The sequence below is a fragment of the Nannospalax galili genome, unplaced genomic scaffold, assembly GCF_000622305.1.
Source record: "Nannospalax galili isolate Female #2095 unplaced genomic scaffold, S.galili_v1.0 scaffold1327, whole genome shotgun sequence".
Taxonomy (NCBI): domain Eukaryota; kingdom Metazoa; phylum Chordata; class Mammalia; order Rodentia; family Spalacidae; genus Nannospalax; species Nannospalax galili.
In genome coordinates, this window is record NW_008355982.1 from 102,321 (window position 1) to 122,856 (window position 20,536).

At 47.0% G+C, this 20,536-nt stretch overlaps 1 protein-coding gene across 2 annotated transcripts in view; it reads right to left on the bottom strand.

Annotated features, from left to right (window-relative positions):
- Ttc28 (tetratricopeptide repeat domain 28) overlaps positions 1 to 20,536 on the bottom strand; it is a 617,298-nt gene that overhangs the window by 69,147 nt on the left and 527,615 nt on the right. For both annotated transcript variants that reach the window (XM_029556666.1, XM_029556667.1), the window contains 6 exons: positions 17,415 to 18,756; positions 15,670 to 16,193; positions 12,159 to 12,268; positions 10,520 to 10,649; positions 8,044 to 8,262; positions 6,128 to 6,293 (listed from right to left, as the gene is read on the bottom strand). In XM_029556666.1, the coding sequence (XP_029412526.1) occupies positions 6,128 to 6,293; positions 8,044 to 8,262; positions 10,520 to 10,649; positions 12,159 to 12,268; positions 15,670 to 16,193; positions 17,415 to 18,756 (2,491 nt within the window). The remainder of the gene's footprint in view (positions 1 to 6,127; positions 6,294 to 8,043; positions 8,263 to 10,519; positions 10,650 to 12,158; positions 12,269 to 15,669; positions 16,194 to 17,414; positions 18,757 to 20,536) is intronic.

Consider the following 20,536-nt stretch of genomic DNA (forward strand, 5'->3'; position numbering starts at 1 on the left):
CATAGAACTAAATCCTGTTGAGTATGTATCCAGATATAACTACAGGAACCAGGATAATGGAAAGGAACCATGGAGGTAAAGGAAAAGAAAGAACCTGAAAGAGAAGAACAGTAGGAAACAGGCATTAATAAGGGAGATATGGCTAAAAATGGGGTTATTTTAAGGCGAGGGGGAGGGAAGGTTATATAAGGAACCTTGGGGATAAAGGAAAAGAAGGAGCTCAAGAGAGGTGGGACCATAGGAGAAAGGTATTATTAAGAGAGAAATGGAAAAAATGGGGGCACTTTAAATGGGGAAAGCATGGTGGAAGGGTTATACAATGTGAGAGATAAATAATGCCTAGGTAGTTTAAAAAAAAAAAGGGAACCATATTAGTCCAACAACTTACTGACAAATTATACATACATTATCTTTACATGGGTCCATGTGTACAGCTAAAGGCTACATAACAAGAAACAGTGCCAGACAGAAGATACCTTCCTCTGAGTTGTTGGCCAGGGTGATCCAAGAGACTCCTAAAACTACAGAGGCTATTGCCACAGCCCTTGATGGCCTCCCAGCACTTGAAGGTAAGATCCTACTGCCAAAGATAGAACGTACTTTGGATACAACATTTGGAGAAATAGAGCTGCAATTGACTGCAACCACTTCCCCTGAAGGCTAGCTCTCATAGCTTTGGTGAGCACTATGACGGTGCCAAGGGAAAACATCAATGGATGATTCAAAACCAGTTTCAAGACCAAATAAAGGGTCGAGCAGGACTTATCTTCACATAGATGGAACTGGTAAAAGATAGGAGCCAGGGGCTCCTCCTAAGCCCCTGTGACCCCTGAGGAACAGATCCTCAAATGGCCTTAAGAGTAAAAATAAATTGGTTTATCTGGGCCAACTGTATGGTCTTAAACACCCAAAAGGAAAATATAACCAAAGATTAAAGGGATCAATATAATTGTTTAAGAGTCCATATGTATAGCTAAAGGCTAAATAACAAGAAACAATGCCAGGCAGGAGATACCTTCCTTTGACTTGTTGGCCAAGGTGGCCCAAGAGACTCCCAGAGTAACCCAGCATAGAACTGTGAAAATGAACAGCAGACCCCAATCTTATCTAAAGGACTATTGGCAACTGATTGCTGTTAGATGAGGAACAGCTGATCTTCCTAAAACAAGGAACTCTAGATAGGCTGACTAGATTCAGCAGATGGACAAGCACTGGGGAACGGCTGGGGCACTGACAACACAGTGGACAGTAACAGGGGTGACAGAGTATATGGGCTCCAGTTGTGGGTGGGGTATGGGAGGGTGCCATTTGGGATGTGGGTATATAGACAAATAAGATTGTTTGGGATGTTCTGTATGAAATACACACACAAAAAAATCAACAAATAAAAAATGAGTTATATTTGAGGAAGGAGCATACAAATTTGCTTCATGTTAATTAGTAGAAGTGAAGAACATTACCACTGAAATCTACCTGATGACTTTATACGCATGCTTAGGTGCCAAGGATCTCAGAAAGTAACTGACTGTGACTAGTAATAATCATATATATATATGAGATGCATTTGCAAACATCTAAGTATTAGTAGCATTAAAAAATGAGTTTTTCTGGGGCTGGAGAGATGGCTCAGTGGTTAAGAGCACTGACTGCTTTTGCAGAGGACCCGGGTCCAAGTCCCAGCACCCACATGGTGGCTATGAACCGTCCTTAACTCCAGTTTCAGGGGAATCCGATGCCCTCTTCTGACCTCCACAGCATTGCATGACACAGGTGTGCTTACATACATGCAGGCAATACACTCATACACATAAAACAAAAAATAAAATAAAATAGAAAAAAATGAGTTTTTCTGTATGAAACAGTACATTTTAAAATGAAATGGAGATCTTTTTTAAAGGTGAAAACCTCATTCAATTTTATGTCCTATATATGTCTTATAAGGTTTATACCGAGTACAATAATGTATAACTGTATTAGTTCAAATGTGAACCTAAAAATTTAGAGCCAATATTGAAAGAGAAGCGTCTTTGCATTGTTATTGAATATGTTAATGCTGTAATGAAATGCTTCTAATCATGTGGTTATTAAATAAATAATTTTTACAAAAGGACACTGGGATCTTGGCAGAGATCATATTGAATCTGTAGGTAGTTCCTGGTAGTGTGAATATTTAAACGCTAGTGATTCTTCTCATCAATGAATGTGGACTTTCTGTTATTTGTGGCTCAACTTTTTTAGCAGTGTTTTGTGCATCTCCGTTTCCAGGCCTTTCTCAGTTACATTTACTCAAATTACCTTCACGCCATCATAACTGGACCAGTTGACTTTCCTTCTTAGATTGTTTGTCATTAGTCTTCAATAACAGTGGACTCTGGTGTGTTTTTCTGTACTCTGCATGCAACTTTTGAAATCTCAGTTTATTTACGGGTTCCTACTCAGAATCATGTCATCCATGTGCAGAGAAAGTTTTACTTCTCCCTTTGTGTGTCTTTCACAATGTTTCCTGCCCCAACTGCTTTGATGAGGACTTTCAAGTCCTGTGCTGAATCAAGCGGTGTCCTTGCCTTCTCCTGATTCTGGGTAGAATGCTTTCAGGTTTTCACTGTTGAGAGCGATGTTAGCTCTGGACTTTGCTATGCAGCTGTCACTATGTGGTGGTGTCTTCTTGTTCCTCTCTTATTTCGTGTCACAAATGCTTTTTCTGCATCAACTGAGGAGTACATTGTCCTTTTCTCTGTTCATGTGTGTCATACTGATGAATCCTCATGTACTGAGCCATTCTTGCATTGTTGAAACCAGTCCCGTATGGTCCTGGCCCAGGGCATAGCATCTTTTCAATGTGCAGTTGTGAAATTGGTTTGTTGCTGTTTGGGGAGGATTTCCTATTCACATGTAGTAAGGACGCTGGTCCATAGTCTCCTTGCAGGTCTGTGTTGTTCTGGGGTCACAATAACTCTGCCACATAAACAAGTCTGGACTGACTTCCCCTCTACAGTTATGTGGACACCTGCGTGAGAGGGATTGCTGCTTGCTCCTCTGTGTGTGGTGGGCAGCAACTACAGTGGCATCATCTTGTCCGGGGCCTGTCTCTGCTGGGAGAGCTGGATGCTGATTCAGTCTTGTAACTACTTACAGCTCTGTCTAGATGCTTTATTTCTACCATAAGTCCTTGGCAGCTTGTTCAAAATGAGTTTTATAAAGAGAACCCACAAAACTGACTGATTAGAATGAAGGAAGGGGAACAGCAGGAAGTGATCCTTTCCTGTCTTAAGCCACTTGTTCTATGATGGTACAGAAACTAGGATAAAGCCTGGTATGGATAGGGATACTACACAGGTTCAGAACTCCACAGTTGAGGACTAGGGACCCTGGAAGGCACCCTGCTGTGGAACTCTGTCCTCTGGGCACAATGTGACCATGACCTTGTTGAAATCAAGAGTTGTGACTACCTGCAGGAAACTCTCAGAGGATAGACTCCCTCTTAGGAAAGGGGGGGGCCCTCAGATCCTCACCTGAGATTCCAGCCAACACTCTTGGCTACCCCCAGATGGACACACTCTGGACTGTGGTCTAGATTTGAAACTGAAATTGATAGGCCCAAGGAAGCTTTGCTTCTTGAGAGAACTTCCATGAACTCAGCTCAAGAGGGCTGGCCAGCCAGAATGCCGCCACTATGCACAGCGCCTATGTGAGAGACAAATGATTGCCACAAAGGCTGACAAGCCCAGGGCCTAAGGGGTCTTCGAGGGCGGCTAAAGACCTTGTGCAAAGTGATGTCATGGTGGCTTCAGAAGTGAGTTTCTCATCAGGGGCCCCTGGGCTCCCAGCAGGCTGCTCACCCCATCCCCGCTTGCAGTCTCATGACACCTGTATTGTCACTTATATACACGCTATGATTTTAATCTCAACTTATCATTCTGTTGTTTACTGTCGTGCAGGTCAGTGAGCAGTCTGTCTCTTCTAGTCACCGCTCTCCCTGGTCTTTAGCACAGAGCACAGACTTGCATAGATCATGTGTTCTAGTTCCGGGGGGCAGAGGCAACAGCATGATGACCTCATGTCCACTGTCGGAACACCCACACCCAGACCCCAGTTCTTACAGCAAGGCCTTCTCATCCTTTGGATGTCAGAAGTGACACTGCCTGACCCACCCTGCTCACACTCTCTCTGGCCTTCCTCTGCTGGCCAGCCATTCTTTCTACCTCTCACTTCAAGCATGATATAGCATGGGTCATGAGCAGCCCAGCCACTCTGGGCTAAGTGCCTAGCTGTCTGGGGCACAGTTGCGTCTACTGCTGGTCTAACCCAGTTTCTGGGCATTTATAAATTTAATCTCAGAGAGCACTCACACATCCAAGTTTTTGAGGCTGATTACACTAGTAACCCCTGTAGGTTCCCCACAGCACTGCCCAGGGCCAGAGCCAGGGCCAGCCCAAGACACACAGCAGCCACAGGAGACATGAAGCAACAGTGTATGTCATGTGGTTAGTGCTTGTTCATACTTCATAGAAACAGAAGCTAGAAAATGACATTCTTACATGCTTTGGCTATTTTCTCAGAACATGATATTAATTTTGATAATAAGGAACAGAATAAGCATGGCCTGGAAGTCTGGGTGAGATCTAGACCACTTTGATCCCGGCTCTGACACCAGTACAGCTGTCCTATCCCATCAAGTCACTGGCTTTAGTTGAATACAGGAGTTGGACCAGATGCTCGCTCCAGCCTCTTTTGGTTTTGATATTGTGTTGTCCAAGGATTATTTTATTTCCAACTTTACTTCCCAACTGTATAAGCACCCCAGGACTTCTGTGGCTCCAGAGACGTTTACAGGGGACATAAGCAAAGGTTGTACCCAGGATCCCATGTTGAGTGCATGGAGGATTCTTTTCCACCCAGGCTTCTGGATGCTTGGTGCTGTGTAGTACAGTCCTTGGGGTATGGCACAGCTGTTACTGTCTTAATTAGAGAGCTGTGACCATCTAGGAGCCCTTCACAAAATCAGACCTGCTGATACTCTCTCATCGAAGGTGGGGTGTGCAGGGCCACTGAACCCTTTCCTGAGGTTCCAAACCCTCTCTCCTCCTGTCCCCTCAGCTGCATGTGTCTTGGGAGGTGCTAGTGATAGTAACCACACTGTCACCTACAGCCATGTTGGACACATTCATAGTTATCCCGGGATGCATATGGCCTATGGGGGATGCATGTGGCCTATGAGAGCCATAAGCAGGACTTGCCTATCTACAGTGTACAGGAGGAAGGTGAGCTAAAGGAGGTGACTCCATCTCTACTGCGTTGGGGAAGTTATCACCCATGCTGAGGTGGGAAACTGTGGTGATGTAACTGTTTGGGGGTAAGTCATGTTCCTGTAGGTGACCCCTCACCCATGTTCTGTAAGTGAGCCCAGTCAACTCTGTGGTTCACTAGCTGGACTTGGGTGGGATGGTTACTTTGATCTGTTGGTGATGCCCTATCTGGGATGAGTAGATGTTTATTCAGGGCTCCCTAAGAAGAGAAAAGCAACAATATGTAACTGTCACATCCTAGAAGACTGAGATGCTGCAAAACTGGTTATAACCATCTCTAGGTACTTTCTTTTTGAAGCAGGTATTTGGGGGAAACTATTCTCCATATGTAGGAGAATCCTGCATATTGTAGTACAATACTTCTGAAAGCTTCTCCTGTCACAGTATTTGCAGAAAGTAGCCGACATCTGGGAGGCTGATGTTGTCCACTCAGCCTCCAACATGTATATCTGCTCACAGATTCAGTCATTACAGTAACTGCTCTCAAGCATGCAGTCAACTATACAGCAAACTGACTGTCTTGTTTATAGCTTAAATTGGCGGGCAAGTTACACTTCCAGCACATTTAGTGCTGCTTTCGGCTTGGGGAGTACACATCTCTGAGTGGGTCCTTCCCAATTCAGGGTATTCTAGCAACAAAAGCAGAGACTGCCTTTCAAGGGACAGTTATGTATCTTACACATAACTGTCTGAGTGGTAATTGTGCAGAGACTAAGCACATGCGATTTCACAAGAATTATTCTACTAGCTTCCACCAAAACCAAAACAATGAAATCCATTCAGAATTGAACAAAAGTGAGCCAGGCATGTGTCCTTCATACCTGGAGTAGTAAGATTCCACCCCCAGGGCCTCTCGGACACTGGCTATGTACTGCTCCAGGGCTGAGCTGGTTGCTGTGGGAAGCGTTGCACTGCTGCCAGCCTGGAAGTCACTGGAACTTTCCACCAAGTTGTCGCCTAGGTAATGTTCGTGAAACTTCAGAATTCCTGAAATAAGGCAGCGCAGCAAAGTCACAATGGGTTGAGTAACAGGAGAGATCGGGGTAAAGGCAGGAGAGGGGAACGTGGGTGCATGCTGGGAACCCAGTATCCCGGGGTTCTGAATCCACGCAGCACCCTTCCTATTGCCTACACCATTGAGACACAGCATCTGCTTCTGATGCTGTAAAAGCTCTGAGCTAGGACTGTCCTCCACACTTCCAGAATGGTGCTTCTTGAGCACCTGACAGGGGAAGCCTTACTTCATTCACTATCAGTATCTGAGTGTGCCCAGATCCATTCTCTGTAGATTGATTTTGTTCAGCAACTGGGAACCAAAACGGAATTAGCTAAGTGGAAATTGGGTCACAAAAGACCTTTCATTTCACAAAAGCAAATCAAAATAAGCATATAGTTATTTTTAAATAAAATAACTGGTCAATGGTCATTAATGGCTTAAAGGAGAAAAAGATGGTTCCATGAAAGGAAAGCAGCCCACAGGGGCTTCCTGGCAATGGACACGTGCATATTCTCATCTGGTAATGAGGTGCAGCAAGCCTGGAAAGCACTGGTCCTCTGATTGGATTAGAGCCCCCAGCCAAAGCTTTGGAGTCTCATTAATGGCAAAGAGGACCAGGAAAGGAAACAATAGGCGCCTCATTACCCGTGGCTCATCATTAGAGGGATCTATGCCACCTGTCAAACCATGTCTCCACAACACAACCACCTCAGAGAAAAGGTGGTTGACACACACCAACCGTCAACCTTGTCAGCACCCATGTGAGCATCTTTCTGGGAGTGAGGATGCTGACGTCAGCCACGAGGTCATCAGAAAAATCTCAACTTAAAACTCAGCATAAAACTCAGGTCAGCGATGAGAATAACAATGTTGTTTGTGGCAAGTGTGTGTGAACCCGGAGTTGAGGTAAGATGGTGAGGGCACAGAGCAAGCAGGCTCAGTGCTCAGAATCAAGAAGCATCTGGGAGCTGTCACCCAAGTGCCATCATCTTAGCGTTAAAGGGAAAAAAAACATGTTGGAGAAAATCCTGTCAGTTTCTCCCTGACAGCTGAACTTTTATAGAAATTCAAGAAGCCCACTCTCCAAGACTCCCAATTATAAGATCCACTTCTCCAGTCAATAAACTCTAATTGGATCTGGTATGTCTCCAACATGGTAAAGCCATCAGCATTTTATTATGCAAAAAATATGGCCACATAGCCAATTAGTGGTTCTGTATCCAATAAAGCTGTTACATCCTGAACGTTTAATGCTGATTTAATCAGAAAGAATTTTTATGTCTATAACAGATTTTCAACAGAACTGATATGAAATTAAAAGGATTTTGTTAAACTCCAAATTCAAGCTTCAGACTTACTTATAAGCCATGAGAGGTGTCATCATTTTAGTTCCCAACTTTAACCATGACAAAGGGTCACAATTATCAAATCACATCAAGAGAGCTCGTTAGGATGTGGTCTTCACTCAGCTGCTGCTTACAAATAGGGCTGCCACACCATCAGTTTTTCTCTTGTCCCCCTTGACAAATGTATCCTCATGGCAAGGAACAGCCCCACCACCACCCCAAGGCTGTCTTATTAGTTGGATGCCCCAGTGTGGAATACCTACTGCAGCTAAGCTTTTCCCAATGCCTGACATCACTCCTTCATCAAAAGTAGGTGGCAAGCCTGGTTCGCCCTCCCCCAGGTCCCCTCAGCCTGGCCTCTTCATAGCCTGTGCTCCACACACACAGGCCTCACCTGCTCCGGGAGCAAGCAGCCAGCTGTAGAGGTAGCCTGCAGCCAGAGAATAGTATAGCACTAGTCCTCGCTGCCCATTAACCATCTCCAAGATCTGATCGATGGTGATGGGTGAGTAGGGGTCTGAGTCTTGTTGTCCTGTCTGCCGTTCCACCAACAGGTCGGCAAATGCTCTTGTCCGACCTCTTTCTGCTACGGCCAGGGCTTCATCATGGTGGCCTAGGAGACAAATGGACAGGCTTGAGGAGTCTGCTCCAAGTATGGTCACCCAGGGAGTACCACTCAGTGCTGCCATCTGATCCAGATAAGGAAACTCACTGCCTCTGCTCTGCCCTGTGTGACAGAATCACAGGCAAACTGCTTTAAGTCCAACTTCTTCCTCCAGGGGCAGGGGCAGTCTTAGATCACAGCACCCACAGCCTTAGACTGTTGGAACTGATCCCATGCCACATGTCCCAACAATTCTGAATGCCAGATGATAGCTGACCTCAACCCCACATTGCTCTGAGTTGCCCCCTGACCTAGCTGCTGTCTTTCCTGCCCTGTTCACAGGGCTCTTTGGGCCTGATGCCAGGCCCTCTCACTTCCCTGCCCAGCTTGGACTCTGATACTGCCAGATAGGATTTACATGACAGACCCTGACAACACACTCTCTACTAGAGGCAGCTCTACTGTCACCTGCCATGAATCACACCTCTGTGCCTTTAAACATGCCTGCCCTCCTGCTGAGCAGCTCCCCCACCCCCCAACCCCTGCTTCTACTAATCTTATCTCAGAAAGCAGGATGGTGCTGTAGGCTCAGTGAGGCAAAGACACCTGGGAGGTGTTCTTTAGGCACGGCCTGTATGGCAGGTGGCTTGCTGCGCTCAGAGCTGAAACCCAGCCCCATTCTGTGCTCTTAGCATCCTGTGGGCAAAAAGGTTTAAACCTCAGAGAGCTCACAGCTTAAAAGTTGCCTCTTCTTTCAAGCTTTTCTTTGGTCTTTCAGTCCAAGTTCTAAACCCATTTCCTCTAAGAAGCTATGAATGCAATTTGAAAGCTGATGCACAGATGCCAAGTCAACAGTGTGAAGCCACAGTCTTGCTGGTGAGTGCTAAGGGACTGAACACAGAGGACAGACAAATACCAACATGGAACTGTTAGAACAAGGGCCAAGAACTCGGGCAGGGAGCTCAACCCAAGCTCCAAAGGCCCTTCAAGGAGGTCTCACCTCCTGCTATTCAGGCAACCATAGAAAGAGGGGGTCTATGTGAGTGTATGCAAATACCTTCCTTTACTCTATTAACGGGAACAGCAGGGACAATTTCTGTGTGCAGTGGAAAATCAGCCTGAAAGTGCTAGACAGACTTAACACTGTAGTTATAACAGGTAATAAGTGACAATCCTGGGCATTGAGCACGTTCCATTTTTCAAGGGGAAACGTGAGGATTTTCAGATGTGTGCCAAAACTGAAAAACACTGAAATACTGTTAGCTTCAGTGAATATTGTGATGGGTCATCGTCTTTCTCAATTTGACTGGATTTGGAATCACCTAAGAGACACATCACTGGGTCTGTCTATAAGAATCTCCAGAGATTTAACTGAGGGGGGAATGACCCACTCTGATTTGGGCGGCACATTCCACGGGCTGGGGTCTCAGACTGAATGACAAGGAACTGGAGAGAGCCAGCTGAACACCAGCCTTCATCTCTCTGCGCTTCCTGGCAGTGGATATGATGTGATCAGCCACCTCACGCTCTCTCTGCCAGGCCTTTTCCTCCAGAATGGACTGTATACCCTCAAATAGTGAGCCAAAAATAAGCCTTTTCTTAGTTTGCTTTTGCTATAGCAAAAGTAACTCACACAAATGTCTTTTGGGAAGTGGCAGGGGCTGGAAGAGCTTGATGGGAACACCTGTGACTGCTGAAACCCAGGGGAAGTTAGCTGTGGACTGCCCTGGTACCATGAAGCTAGCAAGTCTAGGGGATGGATGACCCTTGATTGTGGGACACAGCCCAGGGCACATGCCCACACAGTATAAGCATTAGTGAGTAGCCAGGATGCACAGCTGAGGAAACAGAAAGGGTCAATGTCTTCTCAGACACCTGATCGAGTGAGGCCTTCATGAAGCAGGTGTTGGCAGAGAGGGGTTACCTCGCTCCAGCATCTCTAGTTCAGGGACACTGCTCTCCTTCCTAACATTGGAGTTTCTCTACTGTGGCTAAGTCAATCACATCACATGGAGTCACCAACTTCCATCCATGATAGCCTGTAGACACAAGCTAAGAGTATCTTAGTGACACTTGCCAGGACTGGTACCTGGAACATAGTAGGTGCTCTGCCTCTTTGCTGAGTAAATGAATGAGCATTCAATAGCTGGGTGTGGCTTCCCAGTCTGCTCTGAAACAAATCATATTTAATCACAACAGTCCTTAACAATGTGCATACGTGGCTGTGTGTACACACATGTACACACGTAGCCCCAGCTGCTCTTACCTAGGCTGACGAGCACTCGCTGCAAGGCCTGGTAGGATGATGTTTGCAGGTCAAAGAGGGAAAGCTTGTAGTCTGTGCTCAGTTGTGCCTCATGCCGGATCGTTTCAAACAAGGCTGATGCCCTATAAAGCTGCAAAAATGGAGACTGTCACCCACGCTCCAGCCAATGTCCAGCTGTTTGTATATGCAAGACAACTTTTGTTCATACTGGGCTTTAGAGGCGACACATTTTTAAAGGGCTGAAAGGATGACTATATTTCCAGGTAGGTCCTTGAAGACCTGAAGAAATATCCCATCAGCTTCAGTTGTAGTTTATAGGACATCTTGTAGGCTAAACAGCTGACCCCCCCACCCCCGCCCTGAGACCCTGTCCCTACTGTTCCACATTTACACAAACTGCAAATGCAGAGCTAGTTCAAGGCCTGAGAGCAGGGTGGAGCAAGGAGCATGCTCCTGACTCCGTCCTTTAGTTGTGACTCTGGACAGGATACAGAGCTGAGGCTTCTTCTCTACCAATTAAGTTATCATTTTCTTCATGGAGAATTTTGACAAGTAAATTCATGGATTTAAAGTACTTTGAAAATTGTGACTCACTGCATTATATAAGTTTTAATTTTTATGTCAAGGGAGCAACAGAGTTAATCCTTTAAATTGCCTTTAATCCTTTAAATATTTATTATTTATTTTTTATTTATTATATTTTTGGTCTTTTTGAGACAGGGTCTCCCTGTAGCCCCAGCTGGCCTGAAACTTGCTATGCAGACCAGGCCTGCCTCTGCCTCCCAAGTCCTGGGATTAAAGGCATGTGCCACCATGCCAGGTTTATTTTTGATTTTTATTTGTGTGTATATGTATGTGTTTGTATGTGTACATGTGTGTAGTTGCCTGAAGAGGTCTGAAGATGGTGTCATATCCCCTGGAGTTAGAGGTATAGACAGTTGTGAGCCACCTCATTCGGGTGCTGGGAACTGAACTTAGATCCTCTATAAGAGTAGCAGGTGCTCTTAACTGCTGAGCCATCTCTCCTGCCCCAACCTTTAATACTCTAGAGCACAGTTCAACACCCTAATGCCACAGGATGCTACCACACAGATTCAGTCACCACGTGATCAGGTCTCTCCCCTGGAGACCAGCCTTGCTTTGCTCATCCATGGCCCCCTTTGCCTGGCAGCATCCGCAGTGATCATTCACACTGGCCAAGGGATAAGTTAGAAGCAGGCATCTCCCTACTCTACCTGCCTTAGAGAAGAGGCCCAGAAGTATCTAGAGAATCTTTTCCTCATCAGAGCCAGTGTGACAACAGATTACAGCTCAGCTACTGTACACATGTAGCAACATGGACTTATCATTAAATCCAATATCCACCTTTTTATGAAGAATGTAATTTCATATTAAAGTCTAATGCAAGGCAACAGCAAGAGCACATAATACAAGAATTCCAAAGAAATTATTGAGAAATCCATCATGAATGGGTAGTAGTCTTAGCAGCCTCAAAGGCTCAGCACTTCTGGGCTTGTACAGGGTGGAAATCTTATGCCTCAGCCCAGTAGAAGAGGGGGACACCTCTGGGAAAGGCAATAGGCATGGGGGTGTTTTAGCTCCTGGGAAGGAACCACCCTGGGGTCAGGGCTCTGCTCACCTGGTGCTGGGCCTCTTCTAGGTTTCCACTCGCCCAAAGGGAGAGACCAAGACCATGGCGAATTTTTGCCTCATCTTCTCTTCGGCCCAGTTGTTCAGCTAACCTTAAACCTGAAAGCACACAGGGAAATGTAAAGAAAAAGAGAAAACGGACATATTCTCTTCTGCCAAAGCATCCGGAAGTAATGTTGTTTCGAGTATATGTAAGGATGTTAACAACACACCTGGAGAGATGTAGGAGTGAGGCCTAACCAGCCCAGGCAGAATGGGAATCTCTTTAAATGTTGCAGGAGATGCCTCAGCAGGAACCCAGACAATGGTTATCAACAGGAGCTGGGTTTGTAGGATAGAAACAGAGAAACCAATGGATCCTAACCTCATTGCCCTCACAGATGCAAAACTCTCAGCTTTGCAAATGAAAACTCTTAGCTGATAAACTTATCTCTCCTGACTCTCTGGCTGGCCACGGCTTCTCCTGACAGTCAAGTACAGCTCAAGTACAGTGGCTATGATAATACCTCTTTCTATCTCACTGCACAGCATCCAGTCAGCGCTGATGGGAGGCAGGATGGTCCTGGAAGCGAATTGTGTGCAGCTGACCTGCTTCTGTTACTGATGTTGCTAACACACTGTGTGTCCAATCTGCTTTTCCTTTAAGCCTAGGGCTCTGATGTGCCTCAGCAGGGTTGCAAACAAGTGCTATTATGAGCCGAAAGCCTTAAATGAGGCCGTCCTCATTTTAATGGCCTTCAGACAGGCACCGGCAGTTCGGTCACTTACTCGCAGCAAGCTTCTGAGTTTCAGGACACCAGCTACCTCCAGGGCTTTGTGGGAGCCAAGTCTGATGGTGACCGTTTATTGTATTGGTCACTACGCTGCTTTCAGTCACTCTGCCTGCACCATGGTGCTCTCTGCAGAGCAGCTGGCCTGCACAGAAGACAGCGCAGGGACAAAGGCAGGGCTTCCTCTCATCCAAGTTGGGGCAGGAAGCCACCGCCAAGCATGCTGGGCCTGAGTGACTCCCAACTCTTTCAAAGGACCTGAGTCAGCTGAGAGGCTGCTGAGAAAAGCAATGCTCAGGTTCAGCCTGAGCATGTGACTCAGAGCTTAGAATTCTCAGCATTCTGACTTTAAATCATGTCACTGGGTAACAGACGTGTTTATAAATAATTCATATGTGAAAGACAGCTCTTGAGAGAAAACCAGGACCCTGGTTATTTTAACCTTCGAAAGGCTAGTCACACTGGTCCTTTGATGCAGATGCCCCACAAAGCCCGGGTCTGGGTCAGAAGTGCAGTTCCGTAGACAACCCTCCCACCCCTGTAGAAGGCACATTCTGTGTGAGAAAGGGACCTGCCTGGTTCCTGCTGTGTCCCCAGCAAGTAGGATGCCCACCAGCTATCCATCAGCAAGGAGCTCCACAACAGCAAGCTCAGACTGCGGGACAGATGTGGGTGCGGGGCACTGGGGCTGCCAGCCTCTATCTATGCCTGCCTTTTGGGAGCCTGCTTGCCCTGCTCTCCAGCACCAGTTTGTCTGGACTGGTGGCAAAGCCCCAGGTAAGTCATTGAACTATGCCAGTCTCCCTTTTTTAGTTTGCAAATGAGAAAAAGTTGGATGAAACCAGTGGCTTTAACCAGAAGTACCATCCACATCACATAGAGAGCTGCTGGTTGGCAGCCCTGCCCCTCTAAAAGCTGGGGTGACTTCCAGCTAAACTGTTCCCTCCACTGCAAGAGGCTGCACCCAACTCAGAGCACTCAGAGTACCTTCTGGCCTCCTGTACCCCTTCCAGCTCAGAGCTTATGAAAAGAGGCTTCTGGCTTGGGAGAGGAAGAGCTCTTGGGCCACAGCCTCACTCCACAAAACAAACACTACAGAGAGGCTACCAACAAGAGTTTTTAGATCTCTGTAAGACTTATCATAAGAGATAATAAAAGAGGAACTGCAGAGTTTTCCATAAATTCAGAATTACGTGACAATGTCCCCGCAAAGTGGCTGCCACATGGAAGCGGTATTTCAGGAGGGAATAAAGGATAAAGCACATGTTGAAAAGTGCCGGATGCTGGGTCTGAATTCATCGTTTTCACAAATTCAACTGAAAACCACCTCTAGGCAGCAGAACAATATAACACTAAAGTTTCAGGAAACCAAAAGGCCCTGTTCATATACAATGCATGGATGCAGAGCTGCCCACCAACACATGGGAGCCAAACAAGGGCCGGACAGTGCCTGGTTTGTGCAGGGCATGACTGCCAGCCCCGCCCATCCTCCACTCAGTCTCCTGCTTCCAGCTCTAGGACCTTCCCTCTGGGGATCGGAGTAATGGGATACAGCTGCCCCAACCCTGCACTGTTCTTGTGAGGTTAGAAACAATGCCAGAAAGGGGCTTGTGTGGTTGGAAAACCCAGGCTGAGCCTATTCTGCAACAAACCAACTGAACAGTCAGGATCAAATCATTATACTTCCCCAAGCTTTGGAGACTTAGCTGCAAACATGGGAGCCAGGGTACAGTTCTTGGGTTAGGGTTTGCAGCTCAGTGCAAGAGCACTTGCTTAGCATGTGCAATGAGTTGACATGTTTTATCCCCAACACTGCCAAAGAAAGAAAAGGAGAGAGAGAGAGAGAGAGAAAGAGAGAGAGAGAGAGAGAGAGAGAGAGAGAGAGAGAGAGAGAGAAAGAGAGAGAGAGAGAGGAAAAAGCAAAAGGAGGCTACAGCTCTAGATGTTACCAAGAATGAGACCACATATGGAAGCTCTTTGCAAGAGTTTGTGATTGAAATCAGGGGCTATGTCCTTTGGTAGTGAGTGGAGACATCTTATCCACTCCTCCCCTCTAACAGGGACCTTGTGCAACTTTGAGGGCTTCAAGAGCAGAGCCACCCAGTGTGGAAGAAGAGGGCAAGGCCATTGCCAGGGGACTTTTTTGACTCATGCAGGAAGGATGTCTCTGAGGTCTTGCTGGCCTCAGGTAACTGATGGCCTCTGTCACCAGTGATGGGAGAGAAGCGGACAATTTCCAAGCCTGCCTGGGACAAGATTGCTCTGTGGCACCAGTTCAAGCTCTGTCAATAACAAATCTCAAGAGGGCTGTTCCAGGGATCCCCAAATAGACACCCTGGACTAGTGGCTACCATGCCTGAGCTGAGAACTGTATACTTTGATGCAGGTTAAGTATCTTCTCGAAGGTCACAGGGGCTTGAGGAAGGTGGGCATGTTTCTGAGGTAGACCCTCCCAATTCATACCATCAGGTCTTACAGGTCCAGGTGAGGATGTATCATTTGCCCACCTGCTACTCTGATAAGGGAATATCAGCTGTTTGGGCAGTAGGTGAGTGGCAGGTGCCAAATCTGAGGAGGGAGGCAATTGGGGTCCAGGGAGCTGGGACAGGGCAGGGAAACACCTTAAGACCATCAGGGGACACCTGGTGGTGTACACTGTGGCCTGTGAGGTCCTCGTTCTGTGAAGGTGGCTACTCCAAGAGTGCTTTGGTCCGAGTCTCAAGCACCTACCTTCCTGTAAGTACATGACTGCCTGGGAGTAGTTCTGCAGGGCGTGATGTGTCCTCCCGAGGCTGCTATAGGACACCGTCTTGGCCACCAAGTCATTCATCTGTGCCGCGATGCTCAGGTGCTGCTCTTGATAGACCACAGCCCTCTCGAAGGTACCCAGGGACTCATAGGTCAGACCCAGGTTCCCATAGGCTCGGCCCTGGCATGTGGGGTTGTTGGTCTCCTCTGCAATCTGCAGGTCGAGCTGGTGGTATTGCAGGGCTGCATCATACTCCCCCATCTGCTGGTAGACACCTCCTAGGCCACAGGCTGCGTCACTCTCCAAGGCTCGGTCTTTCATGTCTCTAGCAATGTTCAGCTGGCGTTCCAGGCAGGAAATGGCTTGTTCGTAATTCCCTAATTGGCTGTGTAGACTTCCCAGCTCTCCATAGGCCTGGGCTTTATTGGAAGCCTCCCCAAGCTCGTGGGCAACCACGAGCCTCTTCTCAAAGCACACGAGGGCCTGCTGCAAGCTCCCTGTCGCCCTGTGGGGATGCAGACAGAGAAGCAATGATATCAATCCATGCAGAGCAGACATGCTAAAGCCCCTGAGAAAATGAAAAGCATTCGTCACTGTCACTTGCAATAGAAGCTCTTAACTCCTCCTCTAGCTAAAATCTATCATGTGCCCTTAGAGTGAGATGCAGAGGAATTTCATAATCTGGAAAGCAATTCAAAAGTCATCCCTTAGTGACCTTCCCAAGAGCTTGCAATTCGGTGGGATATGCACCCCCGAGGAAACATAAAATATATTAATAGGCACAATGATAGCGAGTGAACTGTGTGGGTTTTCGGGCTTCCCAATTTCCACTACTGCTCAGACTATGTTTTTGAAATCACTTTACAGTAGCTATAAATCTCTCAGCCTGAGCCTCTTGGAGCAGTACGTGGGTGATGAGTTAGTTTGACTCCTACCCTTCCTCCACTCTAGGACCCCTAATCCCCTGCCTAAGGAGGCCTTGTATCTGTATACAGACACCTTCTTGGGCTCCCGACTCAGAGGAAAGCATCCCATGGCCAACAGTGCCCTTTTTTGTGCCCCTCAGAGATGATATGATCCTAGGGGGGAAGAGTGTGGGTTTTGGTGACACATGGATCCAGTTCTCTGGGCCATATGGACTCTGTTCCCTGAACCTCAGTTTTGGTTGATGACAAGCCCTCATCCCATAGCAGATGGACACACAGAGTAACAGGATTGCTACACTAGAGATTCCTGTGCAAGGTGTCTCTCATGGGTGGGACCTGGTGCACATGACAAATTTCCTTCCCCAGGTCTGAAGAACTGGTAGGTACCAAATGTTATACTAATAAACACATTCATAAAACGTGGGTGTGCACAAGGTCAGTTACAGAGGTCAGTTACATGGATTTATTGACCCACCTGTCCCTATGAATGTATGAATACCGTCACGTTGCTGACTGTAATGCAGTCAAAAAGTACTGCATGTAAAGTTAGAGTCTCGGCTATCCCTTTGAAGCTGTAAATCTCAGGTGCTGACCCACCCTCTCTGGGCTTTGGTGCCTCTTCCATAACACAAGAGTAATATTATTATCCACTTAACTCAAGAAATTGTTCAAGACTCTACCGAGGGATGTGGGTAGATGCTTTGCAGGGTGCAGGCTGCTCTGTGGATGTGCAGCTGCCCTTCCTGTCATGGCTGCTCTCTGCAGATTTATTGAGCCCATCTGCTCCCTGTCCCTGTTACCTGTGTCCATTTCCTAGACCCCTGTAGGCCTTGGCTTGGTCTTGCATGCGGTTCAGACTCTGGGCAACAGACAGGTACTGCTCATAGTACTTGATGGCTTCCTCGTAGTCTCCAAGGGCCTCATAGCAATCCCCCAGGTTGCCATAGGCCCGACCCCTGTCCAACACAGACTCGTTCCCACTGAGCTGCTGCAGTGTGGCCAGCTGCTGCTCAAAGTAGCCGATGGCTTCCTCCATCACGTTCATGTTCATCTTTGTGATGCCCATGTTGCCATACACCTGGGCCTCCAGACTTGGGTCCTTCAGTTTCCGCCCCAGCTCCAATTGCTCTTCGTAGCACTTGAACGCCATTGTGTATTTCCCTAGAGCCATGTAGACAGCGGCCAGGTGCCCATGAGCCCGGCACTCCCCTGGCATGTCACTTAGCTCCTGATAGACCTCCAGTTCCTGCGTGTGATAACCCAAGGCCTTGTCGTACTTCTGGACCATTCGGTACGCAGCACCCAGGGCTGCATAGGCACTGGCCTCTAGCCTTCTGTCCTTTACGTGGTGAGCTAAGCCCAACTGCTGTTCATAGAACTTTATTGCACCGTTTACATCCTTTTTACAAACAAATATATCACCTAGGTTCCCCAGGGCTCGAAACTTAGCTTGGGAATTGTTCAGGGACTGGGCTAGGGACAGAAGGTACTTCTGACACTCCTCAGCTTTGCTGAAGTTCAGAAGAGCCTTGAAGGCTAGGCCCAAGTTACAGTAGGCTTTTGCTTGGCTCAGTTTGTCATGGAGGTCTTTGGCCAGTGCCAGATCCTGTTCGTAGTACTTCACAGCCTCTTGGTAGTTCCCAAGGCAGTAGTGAGCATAGCCAAGGTTGTGGCAGACTTTCCCTTCTCCCTCCATGTCCTGAAGGTCTGGGGCCAGGCGGAGGTACTGTTCATAGTATGGTGCAGCCTGGACATATTCTCCCCGAGAGCAGTGGAAGTTTCCCAGGTTGCTGAGTGCCCGGGCCTCGCTCTGGATGTCTCGAAGCTCTCGGGCAATGTTCAAGTGGTTCTGGTAGTGTTGCAGGGCCCGGTCATGGGCGCCCAGGGCCTGGTAGGCCACAGCAAGGTTTCCGTGTGTGGAGGCCTGCGAGGCACGGTCATTGACCTCCATGGAGATCTGCAGCTCCTGACGGTGGTACCTGACAGCCTGGTCATACATGCCCAGGGCGTTGTAGGCATTGCCCATGTTCCCGTAGGCACGGCCCTGGGCTGCATAGTCGCTCAACTCCTGGGCGATGCACAGGTGGGTCTTGTGGAGCTTTAGGGCTGTGTCATAATCACCTTTCATCTGGTGGATGATCCCTGGGATGGAGAGGAACAGAACACAAGAAGGTAGAGAAGCTGATGAGAAAGTTAGAAAAACATTCAACTTGCAGCTCAGTTTACAGTGAAGGCAATTCAGAATTAAAGAATTTAAAATAACAGAAGGTGGAATTAAATATGTATCAACATGGCAGAGGGAGGACAGCTTCCCAAGCTTCAAACCACCGGGAAAAAAACCCCAACAGATTTGATGACAAAAATAAGAATCTTTGTTTTACAAATAAACATGCAAAATTAAAGGGCAAACATAACACATTGGAAAATATGTGAAACATATACAAAAATACTGTAATAGCTATTGTGAGTAAAAAATTCACTCGGTTTGATTTAAAAAGAAGAAAAAATCAAGACCCCAATTTACTAAAATAGGCAAAGAGCTATAAATGTTAGTAGACAACTCACAACTGAAGAAACACAAAGAGGAACCACGGGGGGAAATGCTAATTTCCTTTAATATCAAAGAAAAGCAAAATAAAGCAACCCTGAAGCACCATTTTATCCCTACTAAATTAGCAAATAAAAAATTTAAACACCCCCTATATTGCTGAGGTTGCTCTGAAATTGGTGAACACACCAACTGCTGGGGACAGAAACAGGAGCAGCATTTGGAACAAACTGCAGTGCACGGTTCTGCTTTGCCCCTGGGATCCTGCGGTGGACAGACAGCACTGTATGCACAGAGGAGGAGTCAAGATCCTGTATGTGCCGACGCTGGGCGCCATGCAAGCATGCTTCAGTGCGTCAACTCGAGTAGATTATGCAATTATTAAAAAGGTAATTATGAAGCCTATGCAAAAAAAAATGGGAGAAAATGTTCTTACAGTGGAAGTAACAGGCAACTAGGAGAATAAGTGTGTGCAGAGGACAAGACTTTAAGGGAATTGTGTCAAATAAAGATAGTTGCCTTGTTAGGTGATGGGATTTGAATGATTCTGCCCTCAAACTTCAGGTAATCCTGCCTTAAACAACCCTTGGAAACTATGATTGCTACTAAACTCACTGCTGTTTCAAATTAGTTCAAAGGGAGATACGGTACAGACAGGATGTTGTTCCCAATGAGGGGTACAGCAGTGGTAACTCAGGGGTGGGTCATTATAGAGGTGGCTGGAATGGGGGACACTGGAAAAGGTGGGGACACTAGTGTGCACACAGGTCCTTCCATGCCCTTGGTTTTAGACATGCTTTTCCATGCTTCAGTATGTAAGCATTACAGAGGTGAGCAAAACCTGCAGAGGCCGCAAAACCTGCAGAGGCCCCAAACTCAAACAAGTCATAATGTTTAAAAAAAAAAAAACCTTTGAAATTTTATAATTGTTATTGTGTATATGATGTGTGTGGAGGGTGGCATGTGTGCCATGGTGTTTGTATTAAAGTCAGGGGGCGACTTTCAGGAGTCAGTTCTCTCCTTCTCTGGGTTCTGGGGATTATACTCAGGTTGTCAGGCTTGCTGAGCTATCTCGCTGGCCCCAAAATGGTTTTGTGATAAAATATCTGAACTGAAAATAGAGGCACAGAAAAAGCAAGCTTTTGAAATTTATCCCTCATTTGCTCGCCCAGTAGGCACAACCTGGGGGCTTGCGGTGCTCTAGGCCTTGTGGTGGGTAGTGGGGGTGGGGAGAGGGAGAGGGAGAGGGAGAGGGAGAGGGAGGAGGAAAAAGGAAGCTAGCTGAGTAGCTGAACATGAATCAGGAAAGCAAGCAAGCCAGTAAGCAGTGTTCTTCCATGGTCTCTGCTTCAGTTTCTGCCTCCAGATTCCTGC